General features: G+C 38.1%; 1 protein-coding gene across 4 annotated transcripts in view; it reads left to right on the top strand.

Moving 5' to 3' along the window:
• The first annotated feature begins 3,477 nt into the window (after window positions 1-3,477).
• fhip1aa (FHF complex subunit HOOK interacting protein 1Aa) overlaps window positions 3,478-22,762 on the top strand; it is a 34,953-nt gene continuing 15,668 nt past the window's right edge. Inside the window, exons 1-3 of one of the 4 annotated variants that reach the window (XM_008397747.2) lie at window positions 3,478-3,678; window positions 18,470-18,530; window positions 20,291-20,493. In XM_008397747.2, the coding sequence (XP_008395969.1) occupies window positions 20,386-20,493 (108 nt within the window). In that variant the 5' untranslated portion in view covers window positions 3,478-3,678; window positions 18,470-18,530; window positions 20,291-20,385. Of the gene's footprint in view, window positions 3,679-18,469; window positions 18,637-20,290; window positions 20,494-22,762 lie in introns of those variants that run through there. The other 3 variants (XM_008397835.2, XM_017307337.1, XM_008397917.2) reach the window with 3 other exon arrangements.

Below are 22,762 nucleotides of genomic sequence, written 5' to 3'. Positions count from 1 at the left end.
CAGCAACACATGTTCTCTATTTTGTTCCGTTGGTATGTCCTGGCCTTTGCAGGTGTGTGTGTGCGTGTGTGTGTGTGTGTGTGTGTGTGTGTGTGTGTGTGTGTGTGTGTGTGTGTGTGTGTGTGTGTGTGTGTGGGCAGGGAGCCCAGTTTGCTGATCCTGGATGAGTGGGAATGTGCAAAGTCAGAGGATGATTGGCCACAGGTCAGTTTAACCCTTTAACGTCAGGTTTAGGGATGACTTCCTCTCTCACATTCAGACAATAAATAAATATGATCAAGAAACGTATTGAAATAGTATATTTTTGTGTGGAAAATGATTTAGTTTCTTGATGTCAAATTAAATGATCATTTCACTTGTTGATGTAATGTTCCCATTGAGCTCAACCATCTTTAATCTTGTTTATTGCATTGACGTTATGTCTTATAAATTAGAATCATTTGTGTTTTGTGAAACAGAATAAAATGTGACAGCATATTAGGGCCATTGTAGATATAAAAAACATAGGAGGACATTTCTGCCCAAAAAATTCAGAAATTTTGAGAAATTTTCTAAAAAAAAAAAAAAAAACGAGATCATTTCTGAGCTGAAAAATTGAAAGCTTGCTAGAAAACTCAGAAATTACTAGGAAAGAAAAAAAATGTGGGACATTTCTGAGGTTCAAAGGTCAAACATTTTCATCTTTGAAACTGTCGTAAAAAATAGTTTGGAGATGAAAGGGTCAGGTATGGCGAACCATAGACATAATATAAAAGTAGACCCCGCATTGGCAGCTCCGACGCAGGAAATACTGCGGCCATCTTGGAGCGGTCGTCCTTCCTACTTTGCTCAAGCAAAACAGCAGAAAATGATGGACATATTATTGTGTAAATTTTGCAATTAGAATATTACTTTACTGTTTTTCAGCCGGGCTGCACAGTGGCGCAGTTGGTAGAGAAGAAGGTACTGGGTTCGATTCCCGGCCCCGGTCTTTCTGCATGGAGTTTGCATGTTCTCCCTGTGCGTGCGTGGGTTTTCTCCGGGTACTCCGGCTTCCTCCCACAGTCCAAAAATATGACTGTCAAGTTAATTGGCCTCTCCAAATCGCCCCTAGGTGTGAGTGTGTGTGTGCATGGTTGTTTGTCCTACGTGTCTCTGTGTTGCCCTGCGACAGACTGGCGACCTGTCCAGGGTGACCCCGCCTCTCGCCCGAAACGTTAGCTGGAGACAGGCACCAGCAACCCTCCTGACCCCACTAAGGGACAACGGTGCAAGAAAATGGATGGATGGATGGATGGATGTATTTCAGCCCCTGCTACGAAGGCTAACCGAGATTCCATAAATCTTAAATAAAAAAGTAATTATTCTCTAACATTGAATTAGATTATCTGACACAAGTGCCTACCTTCGAAATGAAACAATGTAACATATAAACGTACATATTGTTATAAATATAACAATATAAGTTTTATAATATATGTTACATTGCATCAGCAAAGTTTCCAAAGTGGTAAAGACTATTATGTATATGTAATTCTTTCACTCTGTCAAAAGTAAGACACCTCCTAAATCTTCCGTTTTTGTTTTGAAGGTTTCCTAAAGACACGATGTGAGGAAGAAGTGGGAACTATCTTTAAACAGAGACAGATTCACTGCAGCACGGATGAATCTCACATCGGATTTTGGACTCAATCTCAGCTGCTGAATCTCTCTGAAGCTAGAACTCGTCGGCTAGAAAACAGCCGATCAGTAATATATATTAGGCTATACCTGTTTATATATATATATAAATATACACACATATACATAAACGTGTATCTAATATATTATTCAGTATTAATAATTATTTATTTGTGTCATTATTAATCATTATTTGTGTTTGTATATTCATAAAATGTATTGATATTACTAAATAATTTATTAAATAAATTATGAACGGTTCTGTGCTCTGTAAAATGCTCATCATACATCAGTATTACATCAATATTAGAATATTCTATTCTTATCCTATTCTATTGGTTTCCTCACTAAGCATATTGAAATATTATGAACTATGTATCAATACAATTAAATAATAGAATTGTTTATAACTTTAGCTTTGATAGCTGTTTGAATAAGGTTTTCAGTAACAAAAATGCGTGTTATGTTCGATTAAATGCGCTGAAATGTCATTGCGCCTGCCAAACACATAAGGCTGAGTGAAGCGGTCAGACGGCCGCCCTAAATCTCATCAGCTACAATAGGCGGGAGCGGTCCAGGAGGCGTCTATTCTTATATTATGTCTATGTGGCGAACTACCTGAGCTCCTTGATGAAGTTAGCAGCTGCGCTGATGCTAACGTCCTGTTAGCTTCAGGTGAGCAGCCAGCTGGACTAGCTATTCCCAGATACATGTGTTGTCAGAAAACAAGTTTACAGGACAGGCACTTTATTAGATTTAAAAGGATTTTTTTTAAATCATCAAATGTCAATGAGCTGTGGATGAGTAAAAGTTTAGCAGCAAAAGTCGACCTTTCTATTAGCTGGCCTTCCAAACCACTGTGAGAGGGTTCTGTACTTTCTTTTGATTAATAAAACATATGGCAAATTTTACTACCTGGGTTTAAAACACTATTCTTCATCACAAGAGTAATTATTCGAGTAAGAAGATAAATTCATTAAACTAATCTTACAATTAGTTGGAATTAAGCAAAGTTCGACACATTTAAAAGAAATAAATGACTTTTAGTTGTTAGCATATATCTACCACTGGAGGGCGCTACTGACTCGCTTTTGACCATTTTACTCGCACTTTCACTAAAATCTAATCCAGTTCAGCATAAACTGGTGGGATTCCAGTCTCGTGAAATATTTGAAGATTATGACTATTTTTACTATCTCTTGTTTAACAACAAATTATACAAACATGAGCAAGATTACTTAAAAAGGTAATTTTCCCAGTTTAACATAATGGCAAATAAATATTTCATGCCACTGATGTGGTTTTAGTATTTAATGAATTGAGTATTAAATGTTATGTTTCAGACCTGTAATAACGCCACCTTTCTTAAAAAAAAAAAAAAAAGAAAAGAAAAGGCCTGAGTCTTTTTTTTGTTTTGTTTTTTGCCAAAAGTGATTTTGGAGAGAAAAAAACTCCCCCTTTTCATCGCCAAAAGACGATTTAGGCGAAATAAAAATAATAAAGTTTTATCAAGAAATGATCTACACTATCATTTTAGGAAGGTGACGATATGACTCATTATTAAAGTTCTCACACCAAAAACCCAGACAGCATCAAAACATGAAGTTTTCTGTTTGACGCTCCAATATTTTCTTGAATCATGTTTGAACTTTATCTCAATTAAATTAAGCATTGTAAAATAAAATGAGTCAAATTTCTCCAAAAAAAACCAGCCGTAGCGTGGATCCAGTAGATTTCTCCTTGTCGTGAGGCTGTGAAACCAGACGCGCTCCATCTGAGGTGGAACTGGGTCTGCGGTGGGAGGAGCCTCCGCATAAAGGATTTGCTCAGGGGTTTTTCACCTACGGCGCGCGCTAATAAGCTTCCCTGTGTGTTGGTTGCTATTTGTGAAGTGGGGCCCCAGCGCGCGGCGGGACGTGGAATAAAACACGGATATTTAATCTCCAGAAGACACGCTGAGACTGTTTCTGTGTATAGAAAGGTGCCACGGGTCGACGCCGTTCACAGCGTCTGACGAAGGTAAGAAAGGAGCAAACTGTCCTCCTTCTCACCTAGTTTAACTCGTACGCTAACTTCAGACCTGACAGACACACCTGTTCTTGTTTTCTCGGGACAGTTGCGGACTCCGTGACTGACGGGTGCGGGTTGGGTGGAGAGGTGGGAACTGGCGAGTTTGGAGAGTGTGTGTGTGCTGCTGGTGTTGCGTTGGGCTTACTGTTTGGGGAATATCCAGCATAATACTAATATATATATATATATAAAAACCCGAGTTGTATTACATGTTTAGAATGTTACAGAAGTGAAAACCTCTGGTTCCTGTTTGGCTCCCTGGTTGGGAACATGGAGACTTATCAGGGCCAGGCAGATGGAGTTACATTCACTTTGGCAGCCACGCGCAGCCAATAAACCGAGCAGCGCCTGCGTCACACAACGACGCGTTTCTAGAGCGCAACCGTGTTGTATATTTGTATAATCCACCAGAAAACATCACATTCAAGATTATGGCAAAGAACTGAGGAGCAGCTTGTTGTGACTGAGCTGTTAGGAGGAGCTCAGGGAAACGCGGTGCTGCAGGTGTTGGGTTACCTGCAAGTGTTATCAATCTTTAATGGCTGGCCGTGGAGCCATTGCTCTCTCTCTCTCTCTTTCACAATCACCTGTTTTCTGACTAGGTGTGAGCTTCTTTTCTGTAGTTTTATCTAAAAAAAAATTCTAATCTCTAAAATTATTATTTATAATTTAAAGTACACTTCAAATTGCACTTTAAGCTATAAAGTACAATTTATTATTTAAAAATGTTTTAATAGAAATAGCCGGATACTTAAAGATGCTGTATGCAACATTTCTAAAAAAATATATATTTTTTACATATAGCTCTGGGAAAAAATTTAGACTACTTAAAATGAACAGTTTCTCTGATTTTACTCTTTGTAGGTAAATGTTTGAGTAAAATGAACATTGTACTTTTATTCTATGAACTACTGACGACATGTCTCTGAAATTCCAAGCAAAAAATTAGTATTTATTTTGCAGAAAACAAGAAATGGTCAAAATAACAAAAAAGATGCAGTGTCTCAGACCTCAAATAATGCAAAGAAAACAAGTTCATATTCATTTGTTATGATCATCAGCAGCTGGAGCATGTATCGTTTTGTCCTACTGTAGTATTAAAACGTTAAAAAAAGACATCCGTTTGATTATTTTGTGCCCAGAAGTGGCACAGGGTTTTATTAAGGGAAAGAAACGACGACACATTGAATCCATCTTTGAGACAAAATGTTATCATTTCTATTTTCTAAATAAAAGACTAACTTGTAGTCTTCTAGACACACCAACTGAGGGAGATACCAGTTTTGTTATATATATATATATATAAGATTACATCTTTGAACTCATATCATATATGAGCTTCTGTAGCTTCGTCGCTAATTTTGTTCCAAGAGGTCATGTGTCTGTTCTTCCTTCAAAGAGAAACACTGCTGTGATTTCTACCTAACATTTTCACATGCAGAATCATTTTTGCAGCACTGCGAAAAGCATTCAGTAAATTAGAATATTAATGAAAAGTTCATTCATTTTAATAACTCAGTGAAAGACATTATGTAGATTAATTCCACATATAGTGAATTATGATCATTTTCTGCTTCCAGCTGAAGAAAACATGATATTTAAGATTAAAACATTACATCAGACCAATCGAACAATCATTTAATACAAGAATGTGAGTGAATGAAATGCATATTTAATACCTGATTAAAGGTTGTTAATTTTTAAGGTTATTTTAATCTGACATGGTAGCCTGATTGGTTTATAATTGGATTATTGAGTACGACTGTGTGTCTGGGCATCCTTTATTACACTGACATGTTTATCTTTTCATTTATTGTGTTTTTTGTGGTCAAGAGAAAACCTGTGTGGTTTTCATAGTCCAAGCGGTCAGACTTGATTGCTTAATTAGTGACTGAATTATCAGGGAGAATATGAGCGTTGGAGAGTAAATTTGTTTGCAGTCCTGCTGGTTACAGGAAATCAGCTGTGGTGGGATCAGAGGGGGGGTTCCCTGTTCGCTGCTTGTTGTCGGTAGCGACTGTCTGGACAATCAGCAAGCTGATCAGGAGACGCCGTAGGGAACGATCACTCGTTTTACGCTTCCCTCTGAGTTTTGACGGTTTCTGGTGAGTGAGAGCCCACAACGTTTCCTCATGAAAGTGAAGCTGTCAGCCACACCTCACAGCCTTCTCATGACATGGAGTTACCATGGAGATAATTCACTTATTATCTAAATTACCAAGTGGAGTTTGGATCATGGATACACCAACAAGAAGTAAAAATCTCCTTGTTGCTGCACGTTCCAAATGTCAAACGTGGATCAAATTATACCAACAACAAAAAAAAAACTAAACCGTTGGTCTCTACAAACATTTACATTAGACGCACACTCACGCACATACCATGGCTGTCACAATAACTAATTTTGCTGGACGATAAATTGCCCCAGAAGTTATTGCGATAAATCATATTATCATTTTAAGACCATTTTTAACTAATATAATCATGACATATGATCTCAAAGATAAAATATGTCTCAGAAGTTATTACGATAAACAATAATAATGTTGTTTTGAGACCATTTTCAAGTAATAATGGCATAGCAATCAAGTAATGTCATAATACTGCAAGAACACATTATCTAAGAGCAAAGAACTTTAAATTCTTCTGAACATTTAACACTGGAACTTGAAGAAATAAAAACATAAATAAAACAAAACGACAGATAAGATGAATTTTGAAGTCTCTGTAAACAAAATTTTAAAAAGAGCTCGTTGTGAGCAAAGCACTAGACTTAAGACTTTTGTCTTCCAGTTTTTGGTAGAAACAGGGAGAAAAGAAAAACGATAAACCATGCAAATGTAAATTATTGAGCTGCTTTAAATTGATCATGCAATTAATTGATTTATTTATTGCCTAATGAGGCAGGTCTAGGTACATGTTAACTTTACTCTGCACTATATTTTCTGTTTTAACTTGTTCCAACACAATATTCAAATATTCAGTGAAAACTTCAGTTAAGAAATTTCCATCCCAACCTGATGTCGGCCGTTCATAGTTGGTCTGTCTGCCTCCTGTCATCCAGTTCAGACAATGCAAACTTGATCAAATTGAAGGAATGAGAGGAATGTGTAGCAGATCAACCATCATGTCATTTTTAGGGATGGAAGTTCACATAAAGAAGCTCTATGTCTGGAAAAAATGCCTCACACAAATTTGATTAAATGTTCTCCTGGTCACAAGTTAGGAGCTGGAATATATTTGCTTCAGTTCGCCTGTTTTGTGTTGCTGTTTTATGAATGACATAATAAAAACCTGTAAATGCAGTTTTATTTTAACTTGAAAGTGTTGATTTTTTTTTTTATACAACCAGTAGCTTTAAACTGTTTTCCATTGAGACTTTATGTGTCATGGTGTTAGGTGGTGTCTGAACCGGAATGCAGACGAGTTGAGGCGGCGAGAGAATGTGAATTATTTAATGAAACGATGAGAGAGAGAGAGAGAGAGGAGAGAGAGAGAGAGAGGAGAGAGAGAGAGAGAGGCAGTGTTTACATTACAAATGTGCACAAAACTTGGTCGATTCTGTTAATGTTGAAAAAACATAATTTCGCTATTGAGGTGTTTCCATTAAATAAGGAATGCTATTAAAATCACACTTGAATAAGTTTGTTCACGTAACGAGTAGCTAAAAAAACACTCTGTGTCATCATCCTCCTACCACGTCCTGTCATCTTCTTCACCTTTTCCACAAGTATCATCACGCGACTGATGTGATGTGAAAAAAGTGTTTTCATCAAAGTTTTGCAAATTTCAGCACAGCTGAAAAACCACATCATTCCAGTGCAAAAACGTTTTATTGAAAACTAACATTTTTTTAAATTGCCCTGTTTCCACTAAGCAAATTTATTTCCGTAATTCCAATTTGCGCCCTTTTTACGGTCAATGGAAACACATCTAGAGAGAGAGAAAACATGTGAGCAAGGAGGATTAAGCACCAACACAGGAGGTGTGAAAACAAGTCTGTGACGAAAACTAATCATCAAATAAATGATAAACATAAAACTACAATAATTAAGAGGACTGAACTAAAACAGAAGCAAGGCTAATCCAATCAGAATAAGATGAACTGAAGCAAATTAACAAAACTATAATCCCTGTTTTGTTGGGATCCTGACATTATGTGTGCAACCAACATAAAGTAATGGAGAATTGCAAAAACAATGGTTTCTCACAATGCTTTACCAATAAAAATCTAAAAAATGTCTTGACATGTGTTTGTATTTATCCCAGTTTACTGTAGGGAAGATTGGACAAAACATCTACGTGAACCCTGAAAAGATGTGCACCTGGTACTCTTCAAAGTATTGACTCTGGAGGGTTGAAATATATGCACTTCATATTATTTGTGAAGTAAATTTAAAATTATTTAGCTTGTTAATCTCTCTAATCAGTTTATGCTTTGATTTGTACATCTAATGTGACAAAATATAATGAAATTTGTCAGATGACGGGTGCTTTAATGTGTGCGTGCGTGTGTGTGTGTGTGTGTGCGTGCGTGTGTGTGTGTGTGTGTGCGTGTGTGCGTGTGTGTGTGTGAAGCCCTGAAACAGGCTTAGCTATATCCCGTGTTTGGGATTAGCTTGAACTTTGTCACCCACTTTATCAACATTGACCCTGAAAACACCCAGGTGGGCTTTAGAAGCTGGATTTGGCTGAACCTCAGGAGTTCAGGCTGACTTTCACTGATTCCTTCATATTAATGGATCAGAATGGCTGGCACGGCTCTGTTCAGCTTATCTCTCTGACCAACGTCAGGTTCAGGATCAACAAGTCAAAGCTCACATGATCGCAGGTCCTCCCAGACTGATTCTGAAGGGTCTTTAAAGCGATGCCATTTTGTGAAATCCTCTTTTTTTGAGCTTTACGTAACATTATAACGTTATTACCTCATCAAAAACATGCTGCCTTGATTCTTTAATGCATGTTTGAGACATCCCTTAATTTCCCATTGCAACCATTTGGTTGCGCTAAACACCTGGGTGGACGTAGCTCCGCCTTCAGACGAAGCTCCTCCTCAGAGCTCCAGCTTCCGAGCTTCCTACTGCTCCTTTAAAGATTTAAGTTCCAGTTTAGTTCTTTTGTTACCATTTTAAGAACATATATTTTACACATTTATTCTTTTCACATATTTTATTTAAAAACCAAACTTTACAACCCATCAATTGTATATCCTACCTCTGTTGCAGGAGCAGAGAGAAGATACATTTATGTATGCCCTGTTTTTTAAATCAATTCCAGGGTTTTTCCATCATCAACAGCATGCTTAAAGTAATGCCACTGCATCTCACTCAGTTTAACTTTGACTAGACCTCTCCAGAAGTTCTGGTGTGGCCTTTGTGGTGTGTTTCAGATTACTGTTGTGCTCCATAATCCAGCTGCGCACGAGTTTAAGATCAGAAATAGATGTCTGAACTCCTTCAGGATTTTCTGCAATTAATAAACGTAAATGTTCTGAAGCAGCCATCACACTGCTACTTTCATGTAAAATCCTGTTCGTTTTTTACCAGATGTAAAAGAAAAAAGTTCTGAACACCTGGTGGAGTCTAGTAAGTGATTTTTCTAGTTTTGGTTCAGGTGTGGATAACGGCTCCGTTTGTGGTTCTGGAGTCTGAAAGCCTTGTGGGCTTCTCTGTAGCATTTTACAGGTTGATTTAGCTACCTTCAAGTTTGTATTAATTCAGGTTATGTTATGTTTGATATTTATTTGATAAATCATTACATTTAGGAATATTTTTGTCCTGTACTATAACCTTTAAAAAGCTGTTGCTTGGTGTTTGCATGGTTTGGTATCAAAACCCAGAAAAATCAGCTTCTTGTTGCCTTCATCTCCCAGATAAAGAGAGTAATGCTTGATATTCTCCACTTCCCACATGCAAACAGGGCTGCTTTATCAGCAGGAGGGGCGATGCAAACGAGACACAAAGGAAGCAGCAGGAGCAGAGATAGGATATACCTGCACACAAAAACACACCTTATCGCTGACAGTGGGTCATTGTATCGTACCGTGACAGACTGCAGCCTCGCCAAGGCAACATGAAAGTGCAGTGGGAATGATGTCAGCAGTCAGCACTGTGGCGGTTTGACACCAGACGCTCAGAGAATGGAGCTGTTGTTCAAAAACGAGGCATGATGTCAATAAAGTGCTTCTGTATGATGGCGTATTTGGAACAAATGTACAGAGAAAGAAAGGAGCAAATTTCAACAGAAAAACCCAGAAATCCTGGAAATTTCTGAGTTTCAATAGTGAAAGATTTTTGACTTTTGAATCTCAGAAATGTCCTTGTTTGGTTTTGAAAATTTCTGAGTTTAAACTAAAAGTTTTTAGCTGAAATTTACTTCTTTTTTTAATCCTACAATGACCCTAATAGGTTATCGTACTTCTTTGAGTTTAGTAATCACATTCGTTGAGCTGCTGATGTTTGATCTTGTGTGTATCTAGATATATAAAAGCTGCAGATGCATTATAAAAAATCCTCAGCACTTTAAATTATAAAATCTTTGATGGTCAGGAAATGATCCTTTAGTTTATATTAAGCTTAAAACTTACAGGAGAAAAAATAATGTTGTGCAACAAAGTTTGGCTCTGAGATGGACTGGCGATGTGTCCAGGGTGACCCCGCCTCTTGTCCGAAAGGTCTTGCTGGAGATGGGCACCAGCATCCCACAAGGGCGTAAGAAAATGGATGGATGGAACAATGTTTGGCTAATGTAACTATTAATAATTATATGATTGAGAATTAGGGCCACTTAAAAACAAATTCAGAATTCTGACTTCAATCTTCTGAGATAAAAAGTCAGAATTCTGTGAAAAGTGAGAATTGTGACAAAGTTAAAATTCTGAAAAAAGTCTAAATTCTGAGAAAAAAAGTCAGATTTAAGAGAAAAGGGGTTGGAATTCTGGAAAGCATCTGAATTCTGAGAAAATGGTCAGAATCCTGAAAAAAGTAAAAAAAAATACTAATCCTCTTCTGGATAATTATGATTAATAAAATGTCTGATAATTTAATCTTTTTTAGCATTTTTCTTACACACATAAATACCGTAAATCGTTTTCTTTGAAAGCACAAAGCAAACATTCTCAACGTTTTTATTTTACAAGATTACAAAACCTGATTCACAGCCACCCAGTCTGATTTACAAGGACAAAATATTTCTGAGTGGAATTTGGGCCCATGCTCTCCTGATTAAGAGGAACTATGAGCCAAACACATTCATCCTCTGTTAGTTTCTAATGCTGTAGTTTCTCACAGATGCAGGTGAAGGAGTGAATCTGACACCAAACTCTGCACACATACCAGATATTTACATACACTGTGTAAAAGAAACACCAAGATATTTTTTTTGTCACTGTCTGAAGTTAACTGAGACTACACTTTTCTTGTTTTAGCTTAGTTTGCTAAATGCCTCATACATTTTGTAGAGATTTTTTTTTAATGTTCCTTGAATTCAATAGTTTACATACATTTGGTCATAACTGTATTTTAAACTGTATGAATTGGGTCAAACCTTTTGGGTTTCCTTCCTCAAGAGTCCATTTTGTTGGCCGCCTCACTCACTCACACCTTTTCAGATCTTACAACTTCTCCACAGGACTCAGATCAGTGTTTGTGATGGCCGCACCAAAACATTAACCCTGTTGTCCAGAAGACACTTTGTAACCACTTTGGCTCAATGCTGAAGGTTTTTGACCATTTGGAACACCAATCAGCTTTCTATCTTCACAAGGACTTTGCATTGACTTCCATTCATTTTTCATTCATTCCTATATCCTAACTCTGACATAACTTAAACTCTATTCATACCTTAGTCGTCCCAAACCTTATCCCCAAACCAAAAACAGCACTTCTTCTTATGCAGGCAGTCCCCACAACATGGTATGTATTAGGAAAGTGGTCCTTACAGTGTATCAAATACAAGGCTGCGCGCAGACACACACACACACACACACACACACACACACACACACACACACACACACACACACACACACACACACACACACACACACACACACNCACACACACACACACACACACACACACACACACACACACACACACACACACACACACACACACACACACACACACACACACACACACACAAGCATATACATGCCCAGGTTAGGAATGACATCACAGCATTTGTTGGCAAGAAGCAATTTTCCGTCTCCAATCAGAGCTTCTCAAACTTTCCCTGGTGGATTATATCAGAAGTTTCTTCTTTGCTGTTGTTGCCCTGGGTTACCTTTTACATAATTCATGGCTTGGTTTCTGATATGGTGCATTTCTCTTTCAAACCAAACACTTTTGTCTTTAGTGATGTGTTTCATTAACGTCCTCTGTTCTGTGTGTTAAAACATGGGTGTTTGCCTGAGTTTATGTTTGGACTTGTTTTTAAAAGTGAGCAATATGGAACCAATTCAGTAATAAAGACAGTGGCTAGCCTGGGGCAGTACTAGCTGCTCTTAAAACAGCATTATCTACCAAGGTGGAGTCAACCTGCAGTGTTGTTCAAGAGCCAGTGACACATTTGGAAGAGAAAGTCATGCCATATTTTTTATGCTTTTATTGAAGCCTCAAACCAAATGTTGTTTTGAATGAAAGACCCAAGACTCGTTGACTTGATGAATTTTGCCGTGTTTCCATTAAGCAAATTTATTTTCACAATTCCAAATTACGCATACATTAGGGTGATAGAGCGATATATTTTGGTCAATGGAAACACAGTTAACATTTGTTTGAGACTTTAGTGTCCACCCTACCAAGAAGAGTCTTAAATACAGATTTAACAAGCATTTTCCCACACATCTTGCAAATTGTCCGATTCAAATTAGGGAAATGAGACCTTATTTAATGTCCATGGTTAAGGTTGGAACAGTTTGAACATCAGATTGACATCAATAGAGGCAATACAAAGACACAAAGAATTCTTGGAAATAGAAGAACTTCCTGTTTGGTTCATTTAGAAATTCAACACTAACAGGTTTTAAGATTTCTACAACTTATTTTGTACACAAATTTATTTGTTTTGGTTTAGTATTAATTTTCTAAATAATTTACAGCAGTTCTGTTTTTTGCATGTTGAATTGAGTGTTTTAACAGCAAGAAAATGTTAAATTTCTGTTTTAAATCAGACCCAACGGTAGAAATTTGAATCCATTTTGCTCAATAGCTCTGTGTTTTACAGCCGGTTAAACAGTCTAAGTTTAGAGATACTGGCAGGTTTTTTAAAATTAATATGTGGAAGTCTTTCCTGCACCATTTTCATTATTTGCTACTCCAATATAAACAAGAAGAGCCTGATAAAATATTAATATGAACAATTCAGAAGGTAAATGTAGGGTTAGGGGGTCAGCGCCCTGCAGACTGAAGGTAGCAGAGATCAGAACCATTTCCTTCCTGCTGGGTTCTATAAAGACAGAGGCTTCACTCCCTCTGTCCTCTCAGCTTCACTTAGACCCTGAATATTTCAGCATCTGCTATCTGTTTAAAGGACATGTTTGTCCTTAAGGTTGCTATGGTCACTGGTAAATTTTCCACCTGCCAGCAACAACCTCAGCCAAGAAACTGGAAGATGTATGTGTCCTTCCCATTTCTTTTAGGTCTACGACCAGATGAGACCCGTATTTTTAGATTTCCAGACAGTCCACTTAGGAAAGGTTTTGTTGGCTTTTGTGTCGATCAGATTAACGTGTGTCACAGCAGAAAGCATGGCCTACTAACCAACTTGACGGTGACTCTGGTGTCAGTTGCTTAAAAGTGACACGATTGGCCTTTTGGGGTGTCTTTGCTGGATTTTAAAGTTGCAGAGTAATGGGAGCCGAGAGTATCATCACAAGATCATAACTAGACAAAGGAAGCTAATAGAAAGAAACCACAACTAACAGCAATGGCTTTTTGTGGAGCAGTGTAGCTTGTGTAGTGTCTGGATGTGTAGTCAGAACCAAGAGTGGTGGGATTGTGATGTGATGTGCTTCACTGACACAACAGACGTCCTTCAGAATTTAAATTTTCAGCCATTGAAGCATCCAGATTTACTGCGCCTGGTTTCTTTTAGTGCAGAATTACGATGTATGTATCACATCAATGACGTAAAAGTCAGATAAAGTGCAATATGATAGTTTAGACTGCAGACGATTTGAAACCTATTAGTCACGCGTCCAAATTAGTTTCACATTTGGAAGTGGCACAGATCGGATTTTTTGGAGGGTGACACTACTAAAATAGTGCTGCTCATAAAAAGTCGGATGTTGGTCGCATTTGGTTAAAAAAGTCAGATATTGGTCATATTTGGTAAAAGAGAAAGTCGGATATTGGTTATGTTTGGGTAAAGAAAGTCAGACATTTGGGTAGAGAAGTCGGATTTGGTCGCATTCAACTGCTGTTTGAACGTAGCCTAATTTCACACTGAGTTCAGATTGTAGATTTCCCCATAGCCTTCCACTGGGATTTGGTTTTGAAGCTAAAACAATACTCGGAATTTATTCACAGACATTTTCAGTTGCTCCAAAAACAAGCCAGTGCAAAAAAACAAAAAACCCATCAGACGTCCGGACAGCCTGTTTTCACAGGTAAAGAAAAAGATTTCAAACTATGACAAAAAACATTTCTTTAGTATTTTGAGGTTGATCTCGTCATCTGTAAGGTTAAAGCCTTCTTGCTTAACATGAAAGCTCATGTATCTTTGAGAAAGGGGTGTGTCCTGCCCTTCAGCTACTTGTCCTCACCACACCTTTATGAAATCGTTTGGGTCGACAGACAAAGCCAGAAACCCGATCAGGGAAACAGAAAGAGATAAAAGCCTTCCAGGGGAGCTTTCTTTCATTTCACAATGTTTACTTGGCATCAATCTGGATTTTTTTTAAATCTGCCCTTCTAATCCTTTCAAAGCTGATCTCATGTCAGGGAGTGCTGCTCATTATGCAATCCCACCAGGAATAGCGTTCCCACTGCGTGGGCCTGCAGCAGCCTCTGTGTGGATTTTAGGTTAGGGCGAGAGGGCAATATATTTTGGTAAAAACCTGATTGCCTGTTATGACTGTCTGTCTGCTTGTAATGAGCTCATTTCGACTTAATAGGAATATTGATTTTCTGTTAGTAGAAACATTACACAGAGAAAAGCAGCAGACGGTGTAAGTGATGTCACAATGTGTGAAAGCAGTGCCAGGTTTCATTCTTTCACTGCATCCCTTTACATTTTGGTATGTCTAAGGTTTTGTTGGAAGTAAGAAAATCTTATTTTGTTTACAAATTTTAACATTTGTTTAATATTTAATTTCAGAAGAGTTCTACACACATTTTTTCTTCTGACTGTAACATTTTAAATTTGGAAAAATGACTAAACATTGTTTCTCTGGAAATCCCCAGTGTTACAATCCAATACACTGTTATCAAGTTCTGTACTAATACATGTATACCTAGCATCTTTAATGCATATAAAGGTTTTTAAAAAATTGATCAGATTGTCTGAATAAAATAGACTCTTATTGTAACAATAAGACATTGTGTAAAGAAATTTGGGTGTAGTATTAATAAGATGAAAAACAATTTATTTAAATTAAGGTCATAAAACATAAAAGAAAAAATATCTAATTCAAAGGTTGTTTCTATCTGTTCTACACTCATGTCACATCATTGTTCATCTTGTCCTTTGGTAAAAGTGAACTTAAACCAGTTAAGAGAGTCCTTTTTCTCATAGCTACTCTTTAAAATGGCTAAAACTGGAGAAAATATATGATATATGTTGAAATGTATAAGTGAGGTAATGGCTACAAGTAAAAAAGCAACTTTCCTAAATGTTTTCACACTGTCACAGTCGGAACTTTGACTTACAAGGCTGGACGAGTTTATCAAGTTTGTCTCGCCTTCTTATTTAGGAAGCAGGCTGAATTAGGTTAGCGTTAGGGAGCTAAAATGTGTCTTGTTCTACGGTCACAAACAGTACTCTACTGATACTGAACTATGCTCCTGGGAGATTTGGGTTCAACATGAAACTAGGGTGGAAAAGCACCACATCTGGGACTAGATTTAAAAACAGTAAACGGGTGACAGTAGGGGTGGGCGATTGGGACTTTTTATCCCTAGTTTTATCGTATTTTGTGGTAATATTTCAAGTACAATAAAAGTGACTTTAACTATTTACTTATATTTTAGGTAACTGTATGACTGTGACTATGTGTCACAGTAATTATAGCCCCACAAACACAAATAAAGGTCTTGGAAAAATATTCCTGTAATGTGCTTCTTTAGGACACCATTCACATAAAGAAGTATGATCTGTATCGCACTAAGCTGCACATGCACTAAGCTGCACATGCACTAAGCTGCACGCGGTAACTGTATTTTCCTTTTTTTTTGGCATTTATTGACACATTCATTGAACAAACAGTGTAGAAAAAAGTCAAACTATTAATCTTCACAATAAGGACAGTTTTCGGGGTGTTTAACCATCATTAATAAAAATCCATCGTGACAGTGATAAATCAGAATTCTTATAAGAAATCATGATAAATGATAAGCGATACAGCAAATGCCTACCCCCTAGGAAACACCATTCTCTTTTAAATACAAGTCAAGGCACTGGTGATATGGGTTTTTTTCCCCTTAGATAACAGAAACGAGTTCATGGAAAATGGTCAGAATGTGTGTGGAGTTGTGAAAGCTTTGCTCGGTCTCAGCTGAGGTGCAGCTAGCTTTCAGGCCGGCTGGCTGCTGAAAGGAGAAACTCTGGAACAAACGGAGCACATCTGAGTTGCTACAAGGCTTTGTTGCCTAAAAAGCAGCTGGGTGGGGGTTAAATGGAGCTAGGAAAAAAAAACTGAATTCAATTTTGAATGCCAAAAGATTTCACAACATAAATCAGGTCCCATCCCTGCTGTTTACAGCAGTTTCTTGGTACTTTTGGGCGGTGGTGCAGTTCTACTGTACGATATTTTTGATTTCCCAGATGGCTGAAGTTTAGATGACAAAGTGCAAACAAGAACAGCTGATGTGTGTTTGTTAACCTTCTCTGAGACTGTTACTAGTGCTATTTTAAGTCAAGAGGTTTTCCGTATTTAAGCAAAACTCATCCAGTAAATGGAGCCTTTGGTGACTTTGAGAGGTGATGCTGCTTAGGTGGAGAAAACCTGTGAGTTTAGTCCCTAGCAAGACATAAAAGCAGCTGTTGAAGGGGGTGAGTTGTAACCACTAAGGCACACACATGCAGCACCTCCTCCCTCCATCTGTCTCACTCTCATTCTCTGTTTGCACAATCCCAAACCCTCAGCCAGCACAGGAAACTTTCCAAGAAAATCAAGACGTTTTTTTTTTTTTTTTTTTTTTTTTTTTTTTCACTTGGAAGGAGCAACATCAAGAAGGAAACTGCTTTAAGTAGCTTCCTATGGCTGTCATCCATGATGAAAGGAAACCATGAGCACTGTTGATTTGGCATTGCAAAGGATGGGTGTAATATTCTGAAGGAGTTGGGCTCCAAGTTATCTGATAAGGATGTCAACATAAAACAGACTGGTCACATAATTATCTTTGAGCTTTTCATTATGTTATAATGTTATCCCCTCATCTAAAACATACCTGGAGTGTTGCCTTGATTCTTTCATGCTTGTTTGAGAAATCATTTAGTCTCCCGTGACCACCGTTCAGTTGTGCTAAACATGTATGTGAACATTGCACGAGGACGAAGCTTGTCTTTGGAGCTTGAGCTTCCAAACTACTGAGTTTATGCCTTACAGAGCACCGATCCCCCGCAACTCCCCAACTGAGCTCCTTCAAACTAGCCAGCAGCAATTAGCAAACACCTTGTGACAAAACAGGGTGCATCTGCAATGAGCTCATTAGAATTGTGCGCAAAACTTTGTCAGTATTCAGTCAATGTAAAAAAAAAAACACAATTTCTCAATTGCCATTTTTCCATTAAACTAAAATCAGACGTGAATAAGTTTGTTTGTGTGATAAATCACTAAAAAACATGCCATGCCAACTACTTTATGTTGGCTACTTTGTGATTTGCGCCAGTAGGAACATCTGGTTGTTGATCATGTGACTCGTGAGACGTGAAAAAGTGTTTCCATTACATTTTTGTGATATGAACAAATTTCAATAATAAAAAAAAAAGATGTCATCTTAGTGTCAAAAGTTTTTATCGACAAGTTAGAGTTTTTTCAAAATTGCTGTTTCCATTACGCAAATTTCTTTTCGAAATGTCAAATTGCTCAATTATGTGGTCAATTGAAACGTAGCTGCCGAAACACTGGCGAAAACATGTTGAAGAGGGTTAACAGAGGAACAATGTTGTGATGACTTCCTGAGTTTCAGAAAGAGAGCTTCTTAAAGAGACAGAGGTCCAATTTCAAGGTGTTAAAATTAAGAAATCAAATTTCTTTTAAGTTACATTTGATTTTATAATTTATGTAACAACTGAAGGTAACATAATTACTTGATTGTGCTATAAAATGATTCTATGTGGCTGGAAAACACACAATACTGCCCCTTTGGTAGGACTATAAACATGTGAATGTGCTGCATACAGTGTTTTGTCCTTCTCTGTAGCCTTCTTCTCAACCTGTTTTTCACTTTTTGGCCCCTCCCTACCCGTAACCACCTCCTCTCCATCTCCATCCAGGCAGCTCTTACTCATGTCAGATCCCTTCTCATCACGCCTCTCCTTCACACATCTCTATATTTCTTTGCTGTGTCAACAGAACGAGGATGAGGTCCTTGCCTGCCTAGCAGAGCGTCCCTGCTAAAGATGGCCTCAGAGAGGTAGGAGGCACACAGTGGTTCGCGCCCTCTCCTCAGAGCTTCTGCATTCTTTGTCAAGGATCCAGCCGGCGGAGTCTTACGTGCTAACTGAAAGCAGATGGCAAAAGTTTGTACCTTATTACAGTAACTTCTGTGGATGATGGGATTTGTCTCTAGTTCTGGGGAAGTCAGTGAAGTCAGTGTGTCGGAAAAGGGATAAGTTGTGATTTCTTCCTAATTTAAGGTTGGAACCCAGAGGATGTAATTTGTGCAGCTGCAGCGTGACCTGCGGTCGATCCGCTGCACATGTGCGTGCTGCTCCATGGACAGCGAGTGTTTACCGCCGAGCTCCCATTGGGGGATTTTCTTTCAGCCTATAGTTGTGGTCAGGAGATTGCCTCCACTCATAGTAGGAAAGTTTTGTCCCTTTTAACGATTTATGTCAACTGTCCCTTTGTAAGAGGCACTACAACCACAGAGTCTTTGTCAGGATCAACAATGTTTTGGTTAATTCTGGCTGGAAACGGTAAACTGGTTGGTGTCCTGGTTCCTATTTAGTGCTGTTTGTAAAGTTACAGCAATAATTTGGATTATTCGGCCTTTCAGAACAAGAAATGTTACAGTTTCAAACTAAATATTTAACTCATAAGCAAATTCACTTGTTGGTAAATGGAAGTGGACAATGGTGAATTGTAGACGGTTGCAAAATCTTACTGGACTCTCCAATATTTTGCCTGTGAAAGAGCAGAATGGCAACAATTGAAGTTTGTCTTTCCTCTTCTGGTGGTTAATCAGAACAAACATCTGAAACAAACTTTATATGGACAGAAAATAATGTTAACTTTTCTTACACTGTGTTTTTTTTTTCATTTCATCCTCACTGACTTTGGGATTACTATTTTAAATTGAACATAATTAATTTTTTTATTAATTTCATCTAAGGTTTTTATTAACCTTAGATGAAATGCATTGTTAGATTAAATCACTTAGCTTTATCACGTTAACCCCATTGTTCATATTTCCCAAACAAAATCTTTTCATTGAGATTTTTTTTTTTTCAAAATTGATGTTTTATTTTTGTAATTTCAATTTGCGCAATCTTATGGTTATTCGAAACACTATTCCTGAGGTGAGGAGCTAAGAGTCAAAAGCAAATGCGTTGTTTGACGACATGCTAAAATCACAGTGCTGTATAGTGGACTGGCATGACAACTACAGCTGACTCGGTGTTTCGGCTGTGATGTCTAAACGCAGAACTTTTTCCCAATCAACATCTAAAAATACCAGCAATTTCCAGGCAACAGTCTTGTATAAACTTAACTTAAATCAGCTAATTTCTGGGGGAAATTGGGGGCTCGTCCACATTTCTGAGCGTGCTATTTGCATCCAGAGGATTTTAAAGCCAGAGCCTGTTTACTGTCTGACGTCATATTTTCTCTGTAATGAAAGGATGTCAGAGGGCCTGCAGGAATCCGCTCTGGACCTCTGAGGCATTACTAAAACTGTTAGACAGCTCAGTGTGAAGTCCAGGGAGCAGCGAAGCAGGGACGTTGAATTTCTGTCTCTCCTCTGTTGCGTCATGTCACTGTGCCTGTTATTGTTCTCCCTCCTGCATGCCTATCATAGCTGCTACCCAGCCAGGCAGAGGTTAAGACGGGGGCCAGCCTGCCCGACTCAACATCTTCATATCATTCCAGCATTTCTGCTGTTTTATGAAGCAAGATGTTGTGGTTCTGTGAGTGATGATGGGTATTTGTGTTTTCTTTTTCCACATTCCCTAGGTTTTTTTTATGTGACTTCCCTTCCCGTGGCTCTGAAGGCTCCTAGTAGGCATCTTCTCTGTGTGACATGACTAACCCCACATGATCTGGTGACCATGATGGCCTCTGTGGTTGCCAATGGAAACAAAGATGGGCAGTCTCTGGTGTTGAAAGGGGTGGACCCAGAGACATGCATGATTGTGTTCAAGAACCACTGGGCTCAGGTAAGGCACAAGACGTTTTAGGAGGCTTACAGCTGCATCTCAATAAACTATACGGTTTTAAAGAAGTACATTTTAAAGAAGTAATTCAAGTAAAAAACATCAAATTAATATGTTTTGTAGATTTATTACACATAGAGTGAGATATTTACACGTCAATAAGAACACAAAATTCTCTTTTTCAGAAAAGTAGAGTACAGTAATGGAATAACCCCTTTTATTGATCCAACAATGTTATTTTTCTCCTGTACTTTTTCCTTCAACTAAACTTTCCATTGATTCGCTTTGCTTTTGCAGTGTGAACATTAATCATTTTTGGCAGTAATGCTTTTTTTGGCTTCCCTTCTTTACTATTAAAATGAGCAGAAATAATTTATATCATTCTGTTTGTCATGAATATATACACAGTATATATTTTAATTATCTTTTTTATCTGGTTTGCTGAAATGAACCAGTACATTATTGAAATAAATGTGGGAATGAAAAAGAAAATCTATGAACTACTCATCTTATTTTAAGCTTTACTAAAGGCCTGAAAGCTTCTAATGAACCAACCTCCAAACATATTCATTTAATCATCAAAACTGTCATATATTTCCTGCGATTTTTTGTAGAATTGTCGTAGAAATCTATGAAACAGAATAAACACTGAGATGCTGAATGTGTCCTGTCCAGTTTTACTCAAAGTGTGGCGTTAAAAACCGCGGCCGGGTGAGTCGTTCTGAAAGGCTTAGCTGCTGCCTCTGAGCCTGAGAGTAAAAAGTGACCTCAGTAAACCACAGTGGTGAGGGCTGCTGGAATCTTGGCAGCATGCAGCAGTTTGTCTCTGGCTCTTGGCTCTCTAAAGCTCCATGTTTACCCCTGTGGGACCAGCATGGCTGCTAACTCAGGGCTGAACTGGGCCTCCTCCCTCTGTCCTGACTGAGAGTGATGGGATGGGGTACACAGAGGTCCGATAGAAACTAAGTGTGGTCCCTAACATCACCGACCATAGCTGTGTTTTCATTTTAGTCTTAAGCAGGGGCGCAACTACACGTTATTCAGGTAGATGCGAAAACATAAATCAGCGAATGGAAAGGTACGTGCTGCGCCCCTATGCGTTGCATGCGCTGCATACCCACTTTTTGCGCCACTGGTCTTAAGTCTGTATTTTCTTTGTTGCTGCCAGAACCTTCCTTTTCCAGGGCTTGGCTGTGTCGGTTAAATGTAGCCTGATGTTGTGGCTTTTATTCCAGATGGATTTCCAGTCTCTGTTTTCTGAAAGCTTTAAAGCTGCAGTATGAAACTTTTACTAATTTGTGCCATTGTTACACATCAGCTTGTTGATTAATGTTTCATTGATTATGGTTCAAAAGCATTGAGTGGGTTTTTAGTCTTGATTGGACTGTGGTTGCTTTCTGTGAGGAAGTTAGTTGTAAAATTAAATTCTTTCCATTGGAGTAAAACTTCAAAGCTTGTGTTCTTCTTAGTGCGTGGTACATCCCTGGCCAGGTCAGCAGATGCACACAAAACTCTGGACAATACCAACTTTACTTAACCTCAGATGAAGGTTTGTATGTCAGTGGAAGCATAACAGCAGCTTGAAATGCAGTCTGGATTCATCTTTCTTCTTCATGTTAAACCTTATCAAACTGGTCAGCCCCTCCCACTGTGGGAAGGGAACCAGACACCAGTGACATACAACCATAATGTAAAACATTCTGTAAAATTTAAGCACATATAAACACATAAAATCACAAAGGTCAAAGAAAACATTTCCATACCAATTTTTCATGAGTTTTTGTAGGGTTCTTTAGGATTAAATTTAAAGAATGGATTCCAAAATGTTTGACACTAGCTATGCTTCCATTCCAAATGTACACAAAACTTTGTCAATATTCCACTAGGGTTGCAATTTCCATTAATTAAGAAATGCAATTAAAATCACATGTGAATAAGTTTGTTCATGCGATCAGATATTCAAAAACATGATGCGCCCTCCAAGTACTTCCTGTAGTCTTCTTCGTGGTTTGCGCCATTGGCAAAATCCGGTTCTCAGTCATGTGACTCATGGTGTGAAAAAGTGTTTCCATTGCAGTTTTGCAAAATAAACAAATTTCAATATGGCCAAAAAGCGCCCCACCTAATCCTAGTTGCAAAAACTTTTTATCAACAAATGAGAATTTTTTTCGAAATTAGCATGTTTCCATAAAGCAAATTTATTTTCAAAATGTCAAAACCAGTCTCTTTGTTAGATGAAACCTTTTTCTTGAAGCATCTACCTCTGAACTAC

The sequence above is a fragment of the Poecilia reticulata genome, linkage group LG1 (genome assembly GCF_000633615.1).
Source record: "Poecilia reticulata strain Guanapo linkage group LG1, Guppy_female_1.0+MT, whole genome shotgun sequence".
NCBI lineage: Eukaryota > Metazoa > Chordata > Actinopteri > Cyprinodontiformes > Poeciliidae > Poecilia > Poecilia reticulata.
Note: the sequence above shows the minus strand (reverse complement) of the source record. Positions and strands in the feature narration are given on the sequence as shown.